The sequence below is a fragment of the Lissotriton helveticus genome, chromosome 5_1, assembly GCF_964261635.1.
Source record: "Lissotriton helveticus chromosome 5_1, aLisHel1.1, whole genome shotgun sequence".
In the NCBI taxonomy this organism is placed as follows: domain Eukaryota; kingdom Metazoa; phylum Chordata; class Amphibia; order Caudata; family Salamandridae; genus Lissotriton; species Lissotriton helveticus.
This window is the reverse complement of record NC_136065.1, coordinates 2,040,201,647-2,040,221,078: the sequence shown is the minus strand read 5'-3', so window position 1 is coordinate 2,040,221,078 and position 19,432 is coordinate 2,040,201,647. Positions and strand designations below refer to the sequence as shown.

The following is a 19,432-nucleotide window of genomic DNA, read 5'->3' as shown; positions in this document are numbered from 1 at the left end:
GTGGTGATTCTCTCTGGGAGTCATGAACTTTTTTTAACTTGTGCAATAGTAAAATAATCACACAAACCAGCTCACGCGCATGTGTAGTAGGAACATTAGGTCCCAGCTCACAAAAGGCGAACGGTTTCCAAAGGCAATGATATTTTGAACTGTAATATACAGCATAAAATAACTGTTGTATCTTTCAAGCAAACTAATCAAGTGTATTGTTTAATTCCCAAAACAATAACCCCCCTTTAAATAACCTTGCAATTGTAAAAACAGCTTCCAATCGCTGCTCAACACTCATTGTAACCAGGTGAGAAAGTAACACTGCCTTACAGATCTCACTCTGAACCAGTGCTTTAAATAGGCCGGTACTGTCCGGTACCGAGTACCGGCAGTTTTTTATTTTGAGAGGGATAGTACCTGCACTTCACAATGTAATACTTTTAATTGGAGAGTACCGGCACTTCTCAGAAACAGGCAGGTGCTCTCTTACAGGGTACCTGCACTTCTATTTTTCCATTTCAAGCACTGCTCTGAACTAACTAGTATCCAGCAGAAAAGTATTACCCAAAACCCACACATGCGCCCAACACAACAAAGATTTTACGTTTAGGCCCTCTGCTATGAAGCCGGTAAGGCTGCAGTGCGTAAAATCAGAGCCTTACCAACTGCAAAATGGCATTTTTTTAATTCACCAAACTCAAATAGCGGCACCGTAACATGTTACAGAATTGTACCGAATCGCAAATTGGGTTTGGGAATAAATACAGATTTGGTATTTGGATGGAGTGTGTTAAGGGCGTGCCTTTCAGATACTGAATCTCTAAGCTATTTATTAATGTTTTGCAATAGAAATACGGTTGCAAAACATTAATATTTTACCACGTCCTTAAAGGAGGTATTAAGCCATTTGCAAATGGAAGTGGACTCCATGGGACCTCTTCCCCTTTGTGTGCTCATAAAAATGTTTTCCATGAACAGGCAGTGGCCCATGAAACTACTGCCTGCTGATAAAATAGGTTTGTGTATTTTTTCTTTTTTTAAATGCATCCCGTTTTCCTTTACGGAAAACTGGCTGCATTTTTTTTTCTTTTTTAAAGATTGTTTCATTTAAAGGCAAACACAGACATAGTGGTTTTCTGACCCCAGCAGGCCACCATGCCTGCCATTGAAGCCAATCGTAGCGGCTCACTATTTGCAACCTACCTCGTCGTGCATATTAATGAGGCAGGCCAAGTTGTGACCCAAAACCAATCGGTATTTTGAGTACCAACCTTTTGCTATATAGGTCTGTTCCCAAATTACCTATAAATTTGTTAGAAGTCAGTGCGCAATTTGTGACCACTTCTAACAAATGAAAATGTGTACATTCCATTTAAGAAATCACAAATTGCAAATTGTTATTTGCAGCAAATTATGATTCCTTAAATAGAATCTTTATACATGAGGGCCAAAGCCTGGTATCACCCTCTTCACAACAATAGCATGAATCACTAACAAGCAACATCCAACAGAACACCCTACATAAAACAGCGCACACACCCACACTGCACAGTTAGGTCTTAGAGATGAGTGTCACTGTGCTCACAACTGTGCTCACAGAGGTGCTCACCTTCTCATTACTCCACACTGAACGGTACAACAGAGCATGGTAAAAATAACTCCTCACGTCTGCCTTCCACAGCCCATATATGGCAGTCGGCGGCTCAGATGGTTCCTCAGCTCTACCATGTGCCTTCAATCAGCTTGTTCATATAATACTTGCCAGGCGGTACTGAAGCCATTCAACAGGTTTTCTCCAAAGTCGGTCCTGGAGGGCCGGATACATACCAGATTTTTAAGATAACTACATTTATCTAAATGGGGATATGCTAAGAATCTGGCATAGACCCGGCCCTCCAGGACTGACTTTGGAGAACCCTGCTGTACAACAAAGACAGCAGATTCGATAAAACCTACTACCAGTCAAATATGTTAACTCACTGACATATCAAAGATGAAACCATGCTTAGCTGTTCCACAAATACATCTTTCACGACACAGCTCTACGAGACACATCAGACTCTGGACTGCAGTGCAGTCCACAAAGCCAGGTTCAGAAGGTACTCATGAGCGCTACGAGGCGATAGGTAGGGTACTAGGTTCGGGGTAGTGAAATAGCAGAGACCGGAGAGGAGCTCAGCTTCTGAGAGGGATTTATGTAATGGGGTTGAAGACATTGAACACCAGGAAGTCCCTTCATGATGTCCTTCAGGCCTTACACTGAGCTTTGGGGGGGCATTCCCTTCCTGATGACAAAACTATGGATTTAGGTAAACAAAGGTTCAGGCTACCATCAGAGTAGGGCACTCCTTGTATGTCAATTCCTGTGACTTAAAGAACAAGGTTTACAATCATTTGTCTCTGCTTTATGTTGAGTCCTATAACTCAGTCTGCAATGAGCGTGCGTGCATCATGGACAGGCCAGTGTTGCTGAGCACGGGGAGCGCTTGACCCAAATCATATGCACGAGGCTGATCCAGGTGCAAAATCATAGGTGTTGGCTGAGGAAGGACTTTGGGCTAAAACAGCCCTGGTATAGTAGAGAAGCAATGCTTGCTCGCTTCTTATGGGAATTGTTGAATGCTGTTACCTCGCAATACCCAAAAATCTGAAGGGTTAGCAAAGATTAACACGTGGAATTCATTAAATGTTTTGAAATACTTGAATGTAGTTGGCTTTATTTATATGGAAAGCTGTGGTTTTAAAGAGTCCAAGAAGTTTGTAGTAATAGATTTTTATTGTGAAACGCTGGAATCTATTTTGTTTGTCTCAATATTAAAATTAAAATAGCTTCTATTAATTATTTAATAAAGTTTGAACCAAACATGGCTCTCACTGTGATGGTAGCCTACGATCTCTTCTCTTTATTCATTCCCTGCTGCTCACCCCACTCAATGTCTCCCTTTTTTGATCTCTCCAAGGCTTTAGCGGGCACCTTTGCCAGGAAAACATTGACGACTGCTTGAACACATCCTGCCACCATGGGCATTGTGTGGATGGTGTTGGAGCCTTCTCCTGCGTCTGTGATCCTGGATACACAGGCCAGATGTGCGCAGTGGACATCGACGACTGCCTGTCCCTGCCATGCCAGAATGGAGGTAGCTGTCAGGACCTGGTGAGCGGGTACCAATGTGTATGCCCGCTGGGGACCACAGGTGAGAGCACAGACCATTTTACTATCCTCCATACCCCTTTCTGTCACATCACTAAAATGCAGGGGTAGCAGATGTGACATCACAGGCCGTTTGACTCCCCCTGGTGAAATCATATGGTTGACCCCTTGCACTTTCCCTAGACCCAAAAGAGCCTTCTGTTTGTGCTGAGAAACTACAGAAAGAGCAAGGAGTGGACCCATCAGAATATAAACACTGCAATATTTTCTTTCTGTTCCTTTTACTCTCTTCATGACCCCTGCGACCATGGTAATTAAATGGCAAGACGCGCTTTATGGCTGCTACCTGGCGACATCCCGCTGACATCCACAGTAGCATACAACAAGCACAGTACCTTACTTCCTGGTGGGCCTGCTGAATTTGGCTTCCAGTTGTTTGTCTGCATTTCTGAAATAGTATCTTTGTTCCTAGCCAGTTACTCCTTCTGGCGATTCGCAGTGCATTGCCAAACCATCACCAAGTAGGCTTTCTCTCAACTCACAAGCTGACCCTGGGAGCTCTGGGGGGCACAGAAACGGAAGTGACAGATGCCCAAAGCAGAGCCAGTCATTTAGACTCAAGACCTGCCAACCTTAGAATGAATATTTTTCAAAGTTTGATCATACTGGGAGAAGGGTGTGGGGTTTGAGAGCCCTGCTCTGTCTAAACAGCCACACCTACCCCTCCCCTACAGCAAGAAAACAATCATATGAAGCTATCTGACAAGTCCTGGAGAGGTTCGAAGTTCCTCAATGGCACAGAAACGTTTTCAGTGCAAGGTATTCCATCTCACCCTACGGCTTCTTCACTTATCGCGCGGATGTCTTTGGATAGCTGTGATGAGCGGTGAAACCCTATGTGACATTACTCCAGAACATTTACAAAAGACCTAGAAACAAAAAAAACAGAGCAATGAAGGTTCCTTTCCACTGTGAGCACCTGGCAATCAGGGGGGAGGGCATTTTTCTACCTAGCATGACCACCTCCATAAGGAAATTTGTGATTAGGTGAGAATAATATTTGTAAAATGTTAAATGTGAAGCTAGAACAGACAACCACAAACTAGTGGTCTCCATGCACCACCAAACCCACGGTCAGCCCACACCATTTAGAATGGGAGAATCACTGGTTTACCTCTGGTAGAGGAGCCTCAGCTGGCTCTGACAGTGGTAACTCCTGACCTGGAGGCCTGTCCACCCCAGGACCACCGTGCCATAGTGGCAATCGCCCCATCCTATTGAGGGCAAGGCGACCTTGACTGATTTTACCTGCGAGGCAGAGGAAAGGAAAGTGTAGAATGGCCCCAACACAGGAAGAAAACTCCCTGCACTTCAAAGCCTTTTCGGATTTTGTTTAGAGAAAACAAACTCCATCTTTGGACTTTGTTTTCTCTAAACAAAACGTATGCTGACCTGGCGATTTAAACATGGTGCCCGTTTCACAAATGTTCAAGGATTCAAATGAGATTCACTGCTGCCAAATCCCCACTGACATCACATGTCTCCACAGGCAGGTGGAGATCTTTTGATAGGACAGACAGTATCCCTTGCAGCCTAGAAAGTCGTAGAATGAAATTAAGAAAAGTACAAGTTACTCTCAGATGACCAGAGTAAAAGTTGGTGCAGCTAATCCCAGGTAAACATATTGTGGATACTAACATTTTTAAGGCGCTCAAACGAAGGAAGGGTGGTTTGCACTATTGCCAATCAAATTTAAGGGAAATCCCAAATACAATGTTACAGTATACAGTTCTTTATTTTCCTCTTCAACAGAAACTAACCAACATGTTTCATCTGACATCATCAACTGGACTTCATCAGGGCTATAACATCAAATCTCTAAAGCTGCACGCCTTGTTCGAATATCATCACACTTGGGTCAAATCAGAAATATATCTTCCTGGTAACTGTGTCCTTCCTTTAGTCCCCAGTCAAAGTCCTAATATGTCTTTCTCTACAGAACAACCAGGTTTTAAGTTAATGTTGAGCAAACCAACACTGCAATGCGTTAATCGGTGGATTTGATTTTCTGAAAGTGACTTAAAGCAATGTGGGCTCACATGATAGTAATTTTTCACGGAGATTGAAAAGATATATACACACAGATGAAGCTTGGTTGTTCTTTTGAAAATTACATATTTGGACTGGTCGCTAGTTTCTGTTGAAGAAGAAAATAAAGAACTGGGTTTTGGACAAGATTGAACATAATCTACCATTAATCTTTTGTGTGCTCACAAGGACTTTTGAATAAAAGTACAAGTTTTACATTCCAAAGGCTATGATCACATACAACACTGAAAGGTGAATTGAGAATGGACTGCATAGGAAGAGAGACCTGACCAACTCTGACAGGAGTGTAAAATGATCGAGGGGTGACAAAGTATCAGGAAGAAACCAGGATATAACTTCTGCAGAAGGGTGATGCAGAAAGTATGCTGCAGCGCTTGGCCCTGAAAGTTCACATGTGTCTTAAAGTCGCCCAGGCAGTCCTATGGCCCACACGCTTCTTCTTTTGAATTGCTTGTTTGGAAATAACTGGCAGGAAGGTCTCCCTCGACTGGCTGACAACCCACACTTGCATTCATGTTTGCTTTAGGTTCAAATACCTTCTTCCACACTGTTGGTTAGCGGAGTAATGAAGATAGTTGGGTTTCAAACCTGCCATGCACAGCCCATAGTCAACAAATTGCAACATCACCACATCCAATAAAAAAGTGTGGGATGGAAGAGATGAAACATCCATGGAAGTGACTTAGAAATGCAAATCTGGATGGAATTTTGGGCTAAAATGATGAAAAGAAATAATTAGAGGCTCAGAAAATCATGCGTAATTAAAAATGACCCATAGCACAAAATAGCAGCAAATAAGGTGGTGACAGAGTCAGTGTTACATCCGGGTGGCTGGTAGATATGGATGTATGACGTTACAACGCATACTTTTACAATGCCTACCTTTGCATCGCAAGTTTTACAACGCATACCATTACAACGCATAGTGCTTTTAGGCGCTGGATAGTGAATTGTTTGATTTACTATTCCAACTCCAGTCCCCGTGGATAGTAGGGAAGGTGTTGGATAGTACATTAAACCTATTCCCTATCCTAGAGCGCCCCCCAGCGCTATGCGTCGTAATGGTTTGCTTTGTAAAAGTTGCGTCGTAATGGTAGTGCGTTGTAAAAGTTTCGTTGTAAAGGATGTTTCCCGGTAGATATATGACCTTTGGGACTAAGTAGGACACAGGGGTGGCAGTAATCTGAAAGGCATTCTGGCTGTCCGAGGGTGGAAGGCTGAATCGATGAAACAACCGCCTGCTCTGCCTATGTTTCTCCATTTAGAAGTTATCACATTATTTTGGTACTATTTTTTTCTGCCCACACCGGCATTTTCGCCTTGCCTTGCCGAGGCTTTCTTTCTCAATTGGCATACAGTTTGTGCACAGGCACAAGTGCTCAAGAGCACATGGATTACACTAATTTTCCAATATTTCCTGTTATTACCTACGTTTCATGTTTTGTTTTATTAATTCTGCGTTATGCCCAGTCCAAGACACATTGAACCTCCTGGTCCAATTACTCTCCTATTAGCGGTACTTGAGATGTGTTAATTAGACATATTGTGTATGTAAGTGAGCATCCTAGGACCGGTTTTGGGGTTTCACCCCTCATCCGCCCGGATAGCTTGATTCCAGTGGCACAGTGAGCCCGGGACCCACTTCTGAGCATACCTGGCGCACTTAGGGCGAGGAAGCAAGAGACACAAAATTGATGGATGGAATGCGGAACAAATCAAAACATTCACCCCAGTCAAGAGTTCTGGGTTAAAGCCATCATTCTTTTCCTCACCATGCCACCCCAGTTTACACCTGGCCATATGCAGACCTGGCTGATGAGGGGTGAAACTCCGAAACCGGTCCTAGGATGCTTGTTTCCAGTCTAGGGAGGATCTGGCCTGGCAGTTCGGGCTGGACTGTTCCTATTGGGCGCAGGGTCAAGACTGATTTGCATATGGCTGGGTTCAAACTGGAATGGCATAGGGAGCAAACAAACAATGGATTTAGGCCCAGATCTCTGTACTGAGGTGAATGTATGACATTGTTCTGCATTCTGTCCATCAATTGTTATTTTTGCATCCTCTGAACGAGACATTTATTAGTGCAGTGGATAATAAGATTAGGTTTTAACCATAGTTTTTTTTTCCTAAAGCCTGAGAAGCAGAGTTGCCTTTAAATGTGTATGTTTATTCAATTGTGCATGTGCTTATTCAAGTTAGGTTGCCCTTCTAATAGAAGTGATGTGTCTAGCACCATAACAAATAGAGTGCAAGGAATCTCCTGTCCATTCTTCTTTGTCTGCCCCGCCGTCCATCAAACAGTTAATGCTGGTAATCAACTGAGACCCGGTTGTTATTAAATATTTTTACCTGCAGGGCGGCGCTGTGAGACATATGTGGACGAGTGTGCCTCCAGCCCATGTCAGAATGGTGGTGTCTGCGAGTCCGGCAAGAATGGATCCCGCTGCCACTGCCCACCCGGGCTTGCACCGCCTTTCTGCAGCTCCCAGGTGGACCACTGCACCCAAAGCCCCTGCACCCATGGCACCTGCCAGAGCCATGCCCAAGGGTGAGAACCTGAAGAAATGTGGAAGGAGGGTGCGGGTAGATATTTCATTGTCATGCAAAATTGTGGGTGCTAGGATTTCTTTCAAAGGATAATGTAGATAATAAAGCCTCATTCAGAGAACTGAAATTCACCACTTTCTGGAGGAAATGTGAAATATGCAGACCTTTTCCATCTAAGTACCCAGAATCTGAAACAAGATGTATCCATGAGGATCACCCTAACGTTGCTCCAATTTATAGAAAGCGTTGAAGACTCACCTCTTTAGAGAACACTACATCACAATGCATTAACAGTCCTCAGCCCAGCTTCCTCTCCTATTACTCGTTGACTTTACTCTTTTCTTTGACCATGTTCAATGCTCCGCTGCTATTTGGCTAGGGTCGTGCTATAGAAATCCCATGTACATACATACATATATATATATATATATATATGTTCAAAGTGTTTCTACTGCTTTTTTCTTGACGCAGTTAAAAATCAAGTGGCACTGCAGGGCTAGATTTCTCCACTTTTTATTACTTTACCATTAATGCAAATTTACAGGGACAGTTGACGCGTTTTGGTGCTTGCCTTCCACAGGACTATAGACATATATATATATGTAATAGAATTGACAGGCTGAATTGCCTCTGCAGTAATGTCCCTGTGGTGGGGAAATTCAGCTGGTGGATTCTATTACGTATTAGGGGCCATATTATCAAGAAAGGGCGATACATTATTGCCGCTTTTATTGGTAGGAAACTGCCGCTAAAGCGGCGATAATGAGCTTGATAATAGGCCCTTGTGAATTTCCATAGAAGCCCAGGTTCTGGTGTTAACCTGGGCTTCTATGGGAATTCACAAGGGCATATTATCAAGCCCATTATCGCCGCTTTAGCGGTAGTTTCTTGCCGATAAAATCAGCAATAATGTATCGCCCTTTCTTGATAATATGGCCCTTAGAGTTTTCTCCAGAGTGGAAGATTTTCAGTTCCCCCCAAACTCCAGCTAAAGCTCTGGGGTTCTTTCATTGCTCTTGAGGTTGTGAGGATGGTGTTGGGTTTTAAGATATGTATTTGTTCCTGCCCTGTGATCTTCCCTATTTGTCCTTCCCCACCTGTCTTATTGCACCTCCTTCTCCTCTCTCCTGCAGCTTCCAGTGTGAGTGTGATCCCGGCTGGAGCGGCTCTGAATGTGATGTGGATGTCAACGAATGTGACTCGAACCCCTGCCAGAACCAAGGGATCTGTCACAATCACATCAACGGGTACAACTGCTCCTGTGCCGCTGGATACACAGGTAATACTGGGTGAAGGGCTCACATACACAGGAGCTTCTGAAGGTGGTACAGCCCCCCTCCAAGGTGGTCTCATGGATGGGGTTCAGTTCCCTAAGGGGTCAGATGCACAGGTAATACAAGGTGACAGAATCACATACAAAGGGACTCGTGAAAAGGCAGAGTGAGTACCGGCCCAATGGATCACGCACACAAGTAATACAGGGTGAAGAGATCACATAGACAGGAGCTGTTGAAGGTGGCACAGCCCCCTCCGCCCACCCCCAAACAAGTGGTCTCATGGAGGGGGTACAGTTCCCAAAGGTTGTCAGATGCGCAGGTAATACAAGGTGACGGATTTACATACTGAGGACTGGTGACGAGTGAGACACTGACCTCAAGGGGTGAAATAGAGATATAACACCTTGGGGCTTGGTGATGGAGCACTGCCCCCAAGGGGTCAATTAGAGAAATTACACACAGGGAATGGTAAACTGGACGGTTCACATCTCCCAAAGATTTAGATACACAGGTAAAACATAGGTTGAAAGGAGATGGGTCATTGTCTCTTTAAGGGTGAGAAAGTGCCCATGAAGAGGAATGCAAAGATTAGTGATTCGAACAGTGAAGGATGAGACAGTCAGGCCACATTACTGACTGGGACAGGGACAAGCCATTAATGATTGGGGCTGTGGGTGGTTGGAAGTAGTTTATTCCCTTTATTTACTTCAGATGTACATTATGTCTATATTTAGGGACCAGTCGCAGGACACCAACTCTAGTTCGTTTGCTCACGCTGTACACTTCTCATCGAAGCGACCCATTAAGCTTCAAGTCCTCAATCCATTGCCAGCATGCGTCACTTGGAATATTCATTGGCTTAAGGGCTGCAGGAAGGTGTGTTTAGTCCATGCTTACCTCACTAGACACAAAGTAGATATTTGCTTTCTACAAGAAACACACTTGACGAGCACATCACATTTAGGGCTTGCTCTCTTTGGTGCGGGGAGGTAAATACCTCCACATATTCTAACTACGCTAGGGGCGTTGCGGTTCTGCTTCAAAAGGGACTTCCATGGCAGCTATCTCACTCCCACATTGACAGTGAAGGGCGGCATGTCATTTTAGCTGTACAATTATATATGCACCCAGTGGTTCTTGCCGCCATTAATGGCCCCTTGTTTTTTTCTGAGCTGTGAAGATTGATCTCTAGCTTCTGCCCACAGGTCTTAATCTGGGCTGGGGATTTCAGTGCTCCCCTAGACTACATTCTGGGTTCCTCTGGCACCTACAGGTGCCTGCAACCCAATGCTGCAAGGACACTCAACACCAGTATTCTAGATAACTGTCTAAGTAGGGTTTGGTGATACGTGAATCGGGATGCCTGGGAGGGCACCTGTGTCTCTTCCTACCTTAATGTCATTGGTCCAGGATACATTTTTGGTTAACATCTAGAGAGGTCTAGCCATGGACCACTAAGGTGGCTCACCTACCCGCACCTTGTTGGACCATGCCCCTGTTCTGTAGCAGATACTACTTCCCCGGACGCCGCCCCTTGTCTATTCTTGGTGCTTGCCTTCTGAGGCACTATGTAAAACAGTGTTTCGTGAAGAAATCAGAGACGATATTTTGGATTTTTTTGCTAATAACGCAGGCTCCATGGATGTTATGTTATGTTATGCTAAAATGAATTTAGAGAGCGCACGTACACCGGGGAGGCTTCATGGCACTAATTTGGTTGAGATCCAGGTCACAAAAGAGGGTTTAGAAAGCCTGTCAGAAGAGCCAAGTTTTTAAAAGACTTCTGAAACCAAGAAGATTGGTACAGAATCGAATTTTGGGGGAAGAGAGTTCCAATATATGGGGGCCAAGGTGGAAAACCTGGTACCACCAGTTCGCTTTAGTCTGAAATGAGGAATAAGTGATAGATTTTTATGAGCTGAGCGAAGATTTCGTGTAGGAATGTATTTGTTGATCATATTATCAACCAATTTCGGGCTCTTTCCGTGAAGTGACTTAAAAATAAGACATCCAACCTTGAAAGCACACGGCTGAACAACCAGAAGCCAGTGTAATTGCTTCAAGAGAGGAGTGATGTGATGATGCCTAGGATGGTGGACAATCAGATGTGCAGCCTGGTTTTGTACTGTAAGCGTCTGGAAAGATAGAGAGGGATTCCAAAATATAAAGAATTGGCATAGTCGACATGGGACAAGACCATGGCGATAATCACCTGAATCCGGGCATCATGAGTGTGAAATCTACAAATCTTTTTTATTTTGCGAAGTTGAAAAAAACTGGTGGAGATCACTGAACTAAGCTGAGGCTTCAAAGTATGATCCTGACTGATAATCACCCCAAGGCTTTTGGCCGAACTAGAAGGAACAGGGGGCTGACCCAGCTCCATAGGCCAGAAATGGGGTCCCCATGGATTTTTAGCAATGCCACCTGTTAAAACCAGCTCCGTCTTGTCTGGATTAAGTTTTAAATGGTTCTTGTTCATCCATTGACTGATGAACAGCATGGTCGATTGAAAGGTGTGAACCGACTCTGGGGAGTTACTGGTGGGAAAAATTAGCTGAAAATCATCTGCATAGTTAAAAGTGCATACTTTGCACTCCTTCAGAGCTCGGACAAGAGGGAGGAGGTAGAGATTGAACAACAGGGGAGAAAGAGAGGAGCTCTGAGGGACTCCACAAGAGATTTTGACTCTAGGGGCAGTGAACTTGGCTGTACAGACTGCCTGGGAGCGGTTCTCCAAAAAGGAGCTAATCCAGCTGTGGGCAGGACCCGCAATTCCTGCATCCTTCACACGGTCGACCAAAAGGGAATGGTCGACCGTGTCGAAGGCAGCGGAAACATCAAGCAGGACAAGAGCCTGCGAGGAGCCACTGTCAACCTTACCACGGAGGGTATCTAGAACTGTGAAGATTATCGCCTCAGTAGAATGCGCTGGACGAATGCCAGCTTGATGGAATCAAGAAATTCGGATTCCTCCAAGAAGTCTGTAAGACAACCTGTAATATAGGTTTCCAAAATCTTAGCTAAATAAGGAAGAAGGGAGATAGGGCAATAATTTGTCAGGATGAGTGGATCTGATCCCACCTTCTTTAAAAGGGGAACAACAATTGCCTCTTTAAAATTTGCAGGGACAGTTCCTTGAGACAAAGACTCATTTAAAAGGTTGAGAGCAGGACTAGGAAGGATGGTTACAATTTCCTTCAAAATGCTGGGAGAGCAACAGTCAGTGGGAGAGCCTGATTTGACTTTTGAAAGAAGGTTTATAAAAGTGCTCTCACATATTGAAGGAAAGTGTGTGAAAGAGCTTCGGTTTAAAATGGGATGAGAACTAAAGGCCAGGTTTCAACAGGCTGGGATGCTGGACTTAATTTTATTAATTTTATCAATAAAATAGAGGTTCAAAGCATTACAAAAAATGTGTGAGGGGGGTTTGCATAATATTCTGTCGGTGTTAGATAACTCATTAACAATATGAAAGATCTTCTTCGAACTATTGTTTGCCAATAGGATTTTGGATGAAAAATACTCCGCTTTAGCAGTTAAATAGATTTCTTATACATTTTCGAAGAGTTTAAGTAAAGCAACTTGTCTTCGAGTTAATAGTTGCCTCGCCACTTTCTTTCCAATTGTATTAGAGCTAATTTTTGGTGGTTCAGCTCTGTGGGGAACCATTTCTGGGCATCATGGCGGCGAGGGGCATGGATGTTTCTAAGGGAGCAAACTTATTGCTGGCGGCCAGTTACCAACTGGTTAACTGTACATCCACCTGGTTAATTGAAGTGTTACCCGGAGGAGTTGAATTGGCAAGTGAATAAAAAAATAAAGATTTCTCAATCGTATTCCAATTTCTGTGAGAACAACCAGCACGGCTGGGGGTTTTATTCGCAAAATTATCTTGAACTGTAAATTTGATTTTGTGATGATCGGACCATGTACAAGATAAGACTGAGACAGAAGACATGGTGATGTTAACAGTCCAGACCTGGTCACGGATATGTCCCTTAATACGTGTGGCCGTGGATACCTATTGAATAAGATTTAAACCTGAGAGTAACTCGGTCAGTTCAGCCGATTGAGGGCCACCAAGAGGGTCATTGGCCCAATAATTGAAATCGCCAATCAACAAAACCTTCACATAGTTGGCAACCAGGTGCGCTATCTGTTCACCCAGGGAGTGAGGGAAGAGAGGCATCCTAAGAGGAGGTCTATAAAGCGGGACACATACCAAGGGGACAGTAACTGTTTCAAAATCGAATTTTCTCACTAGGTTGGCCACCAATGGTAGGTCTAGCGAAGTTAGAATCGCGTAATTGCAGTCATGGTGTGTTATAACCGCTACTCCTCTGCCCACTTTCCCCTAGGGGCGGTTAGCTTGAATAATGTGATAGTCAGGAGGTAATGCCGCAAGGATGTCAGGAGATGATTCCTGGGATAACCGGTGGCCATATTATTAAGAAAGGGCGATACATTATCGCCGCTTTTATCAGCAGGAAACTGCAGATAAAGCGGCGATAATGGGCTTGATAATATGCCCTTGTGAATTCCCATAGAACTCAAGGTTAACACCAGAACCTGGGCTTCTATCGGAATTCACAAGGGCCTATTATCAAGCCCATTATCGCTGCTTTAGCTGCAGTTTCCTGCCGATAAAAGCTGCGATAATGTATCGCCCTTTCTTGATAATATGGCCCCGGGTTTCAGTAAGCAGGAGAAGATCAGGCTGCTCAAATTGGAGCAGCAAAAAGATATCCATCTGGTGTTTGACCAGTGAGCGGGTGTTCAAATATACAACAGAAAGCTTATGTGCATTATGTTCTTAGCCGTGTTGGGTCAGAGATGGATCAGCGGCATGCCCTCTACTATTTTGGGAGGCTTTTAAAGTGGTCATCAGGGGTGTCTGTATTTCTAAGCAATCTGGGGACTTGAGGGCTATACGTGGCCTATTAACCCGTCTGTAGGCCGACTTCTCTGGTGGGAGTCGGATTATTTCCATACTAACGACCCCACTGCCTTGGTTCATATTAGGGAGGCACTGATAGAACATCGGGAGGAGGCGAGAGGGATGTCCATTATTTGTGCTGCAATGCACAAGCCAGATGGTACGGAGAGGGCGACCGTCCTGGAGAGACACTCACGGGAATGCTCCATAGACCACGCACCTCCACCTTTGTGTCTGAATTGTTTGACGAGCAGTCCATCCCTGTCACATTCCCATCAGATTTACATCAAACAATTACTTCCTTTCACACTGGTTTAAACAGGGCCACATCGGTGCTGGGACCAGCTGAGCTTACTGCCTATCTTGATACTATACAGCTACTTTGGCTAGATCAGGCTCATCTGGCGTATTTAGATTTGCACAGCAGAATAAATAGTGCAAATTATTGGTTCCATGCCGGGAGACAAAGCACCTGACTTGGATGGCCTGACCACAGCGTTTTACAAAGAATACTCAACCCCGCTGGCCCCGCATCAACCTGGCAATGTTCCAGGAATCCCTCGACGTTTGATATCTACCCCCCTCATTAAGAGCGGCAGTCATAGTCATGCTCTTAAAACCAGACAAACAGGCTAATCTCCATGACTCCTAAAGGCCACTCTCTTTAATTAACATTGATAATAAGATCTACACCAAGCTGTTGGCTAGCTGCTTACAGCCATTCCTGCCTGTGATTGTTCAGCCTCGTCAGTCGGGGTTCGTCCCTGGCTGTTCCACCGCACACAATCTGTGCACCACTTTCGCACAAATTTATCACTTGGACCCCAAGATGTCGGCCACTGCAGCCCTTTTAGATGCTACTAAGGAATTTGATTCCTTAGTATGGACCTACCTTTTTCCCTTGATGAGCCGCCTCGGCTTAAGTCCACAATTTGCCAAGCAGATACAGCTTCTCTATTCTTTACCCACTGCTAGGGTTTAGCTAAAGGGCTTAATATCAGAATCATTTCCTGTCACTCAAGGCACAGGCAAGGTTGCCCACTGTCGCCGCTTCTTTTTGCAACAGCAATGGAGCCACTGTCAGCATGGCCCTGACAGCACCACGAGAATAGGGAAATTGGTTTCATCACAAGGCGGCTGGGTGCATCGATGTATGCCGATGACATTATGTTTTATATGCAGGACCCGCTAGAGAACCTTGCTCCCCTCCAGTGGGAAGTGGTACATTTTGGCATACATATCAATAGGGCAAAGTCTATTTTATTTCCCCTTCCTGACGGGATGGTGCCCTTCGCTACGGAGTACCCTTCATGTAGGTTTCAGAGCCGATTCGTTATCTTGGTGTGTGGCTGAGCGTGATCCAGTAGAACTAAGGCGTGGCAATTACGGTTGTGCGGAGGAGTGGCTGGAGGACAGAGTACTGGTCTAACAGGTCGCTTGCACTTTCTCTAACAGGTCGCATTGCACTAGCTAAGATGATTGTCCTCGCCAAATTTTGATACCTATTCATAAATGTTCCCCTTCATCTTACCCCATATGTTTTCCAACGTCTGGACACTGGAGGATACGTTACTTAATGTAGCATTGTCTGACACGTTTTATATATATATATGGATGCTGGAGAGTGCATTACTAAATTGGGCAGTGGCTGGAACAGTATGTATCTAGGCACTGTATGGTGCATTACTTATTAGAACAGTGGTTGGCACAGTTGTATCTGGACACTGGAGGGAACATTACTTATTAGAATAGTGGCTGGCACAATATGATCTGCACACTGGAGGGCACATTACTTATTAGAGCAGTGTTTGGCACAGTATGTATCTGGACACTGGCGGGTACATTACTTATTAGAGCAGTGGTTGGCACAGTTGTATTTGGACACTGGAGGGCACATTACTTATTAGAGCAGTGACTAGCACTGTATGTATGTATACACTGGAAGGAACATTACTTATTAGAGCAGTGTGGAAAAGTCAGCCCATAACGCACCTGATGCCCAGGCTGCTGGCGCAGGACGCCTCTTAGTTCCCATCTTGAACAATTACCAAATAAAGAGACGGGCGCTGGAGGCAGGAAAACAAGAACAGAGGTTTATTTCTCATGAGGAGAGCCTGTCATTTCGGACATTCGCATAGTGTCTTCAGGAGGTGCTCTCTCCTCCCACCACACCAGTTTCTCTGAGGCTTCGTCTTTTATACACATGTTTATGATGCACAAACATTCCTTATTACAATAAAGACACTTTGAAGTAGGAAAAAACATGCTTGGAATCCCAGCTTCAGGCCTATTCCCATACCAGTCGCTCAGATGTCATCCTCCCCTCCTGAATGTAACAAGAGATTGTGATCTCTCGCCGGACATTCCTACAGGACACGAGGGCAGGAGGGGATGATCAGATCAAAGGTTGGGCAGGCGATAAGATCGTGCACTTCGGCTGGTGTATCATGGTTTTGTTATGCTGGGCAGGAAAAGGGGGGTGTACATTCACGAGGCTTGGTCTTAGGACTTGGGACCGGGTCGAGAGGCCAAGTGCAGCCGGGGGGGGGGGGTCGTCAGCTGAGGGGAAGGGTGTTCTTGGGAGGAAATGGGGGGTGTGGGTCAAGCAGGAGTGCTACTTCTAGAGCAGGGTCACGCAGAGGGAGAGGGTCTTGTGGCCGATGCATGAGCAGTGCGCGCGGGGAGGGGTGCCGGGAACAAACGGGCAGAGAGGCCATGGTGCCTAAAATGGCTGTCGTGTACGTGTGTGCATGGGTCTATGCTGGCGGGATAATACAGTCAGGGTTTAGCGATATCCGTTCTGCTTACAACAAGGGGTACAGTGAACATAAATGAACGCCGCTTATGTGCATATACATTGCCATTTTCAACAGTCGCCGCTTTTTTACATAAGCTAGTTCATTTCTATACAGTCGATACGATTGGCGGAATGCGGTACATATGATTTTACATTTGTTGGGTTATTCATACAAGTCTAGAGATCGGCATAATACTTAGTCGGGGTCAATCAAGGAAAATGTTCCAAAACATTATAGAATCAAGTTCAGACTTTCTCTCCGGTGACATCAACATACAGTAAAAGTACTCTGATACCTTCGGGTCTTGTCAGTGCTATAAGAAACTTTTGGAAAACGAAATACATGAGTGACCGATGAAACATTTTAGAAAGCAATACAAAATGGTTGAGGGAGGAATTCAGTTCGATACAAGCAATTAGTCAAGGGGGTGAGTAGAAAGTTCAGGAAGGGGGGGTCTTCGTCACAATGTCTTTTTAACAGAGTCCGTCTTCTTTCGTTGGCGCTGTTGAGCACCGGCGGTGGAGCTATAGGTCCAGCTCGGATTCATCCTTACGCGTTGCAGGGTGCGATCAGTCCTCTGCTGTTAGATCACAGTCCTGTTTCCTAACTGATCTTCTTTGGGGTGCCTCATGCTGGGCACCTGTGTGTCTTTCTTCTTCCGTGGCAAAACCTTATTCTATAGTCAAAAGTTATGCGAAAAAGGGTGATGTTGTTGAATAATCAAGGGAAGAGAGGGCGGAGTGGGATCAGATCTTTGAACACACCAAGGGACCAAAGGAGCAAAGGACGACGAGCAGGCAGGCCCATCAGTCGGGCTCAAAAGGGACGGGGACTTCAGGCACGAGTGGGTCAGCAAATCGAGGGCTTCAAGGCAGCCCCTCATTCCTTCATCTGCCGAGTTTGAGAGTGGTGCCTCGTCCCGCGTCTCGTTGCTCTACGACTCCACCTTTGGTCGCGGTCACACGTGCTTCATGATCTGTGGCCAGGCTGTGCGTCACGTCCAGCTCCTCTCCTCCGGTGATTGTATCTTTGAATGGGTACAAAACAAATTTTAGAAAAACTGGCAGGAGAAGACATTTATACATTTCAATTCCGTCCCCACTCCTAAGTAGGTGGGGGATAGGTTCATTGGTCACAGTCAGAAGTCATCACTTAAGGAGTATTTAGGAGGGCATTTCCACTTAATTCGTAAGCCTATTTGGCGTTCATTCGTGACGTACGTGGAGAGAAATCGGACTCCTATCGACAGTGTACTATATCAAACTCGAAATTGAGTCCTTAGGTAGGGACTCGCCCTTTTTCTTTTTTAACCCAAGTACTGATAATCTTACATTTCCCTTCGGGGTCGGCTAACCCTTAGAAGCAGGGGGGTTATCATCATGAGAGGTGGGCAGAGGTTAAACATGCTCTTCTTGGGGAGCGACGGTTAATCAAGGTCATCAATTACGCTTCGGGGATAGCTGATATGGAGCTGGCGTCAATCGGGGGAAGCGAGGACGCTTTTGGACAGGGAGCTGGGGTCAATCGGGAGAAGTGAGGACGTTTTGGACAGGGAGCTGGGGTCAATCGGGAGAAGCGAGGATGCTTTGGACAGGGAGCTGGGGTCAATCGGGAGAAGCGAGGACGCTTTGGACATTCGCACTTAAGTGCAGAGGGGTGAGGCAATCTGGGCATTGGGAATTGCATTTCTAATGAACTGAAAAATAGAAGACCATTGACATTATAGTCCCCCTATAAAAGGCCAGATTAGGGGACATCAGTCGTCTTACCTGTCCTTTCTTTCATTACCAACTCGGGTTCTATCGTTTTGCAGAAAGGAGAGGTAGTAATATGGTAAGTTACAATCGTTTTAGTTTCTGTCAATTTTGCCGAACACCTTTGTGTTCGAAGAGACCCAATTAGGTGTGTGCCGGTGGAGCACAACGTTACCATACAAGGGAGGAGGGAACAGGGGGACCCTCAGAGAGTGAGAGAGAGAGAGAGAGAGAGAGAGAGAGAGAGAGAGTGAGAGAGAGTCGTCCGCACTCTAAACGAACCATTCGGTACACGTATGCCATGGAGAGAGAGAGAGAGAGTGGGAGAGAGAGAGAGAGAGAGTGGGAGAGAGAGAGAGAGAGAGAGGGAGAGAGAGAGAGAGAGAGAGAGACATGTACAATAATGGGCCATTCAGTGCGCACACAACACAGAACAGCAGGGGTCAAGTAATACGGAAACACAGGCAGAGGGACGACGTAGATCCATACATTACGTACACACAAACTCAGGCGGGGGAGACAGTACATGTATTATTTACAAAAATCCAAGACAAAACATAGAACAGTGACTGGTATTATATACAAAAATCCAAGACAAAACATAGAACAGTTATTGGCCAAAATGATCTCTTCCTGTACGCTGCGCATCCTTAGCATCCTAAGCTCTTTTTACCTTTTTCTTCTCGTTTATCGTCGGCTGCCTCCACTGGTGGCTTTGGTTGCGCAAACTTACGCTTTTGGCAATTGGTCAAGAATTACCCTGGTCGGGCTAATGCTCACGGTGGGCTGAGGCAACAGTGGGTGTCAGTTGGGAGAACAATAGGGCAGCTTTGAGTTTCATGTCTATGAGGGTGCGAAAAGGAGGT

The 19,432-nt window shown here is 45.2% G+C and overlaps 1 protein-coding gene across 1 annotated transcript in view; it reads left to right on the top strand.

Annotated features, from left to right (window-relative positions):
* The window catches only part of NOTCH4 (notch receptor 4), a 435,421-nt gene that overhangs the window by 176,114 nt on the left and 239,875 nt on the right, over positions 1-19,432 (top strand). The window contains exons 13-15 of the mRNA XM_078645863.1: positions 2,952-3,185; positions 7,607-7,799; positions 8,932-9,077. Of these exons, the coding sequence (XP_078501989.1) occupies positions 2,952-3,185; positions 7,607-7,799; positions 8,932-9,077 (573 nt within the window). The remainder of the gene's footprint in view (positions 1-2,951; positions 3,186-7,606; positions 7,800-8,931; positions 9,078-19,432) is intronic.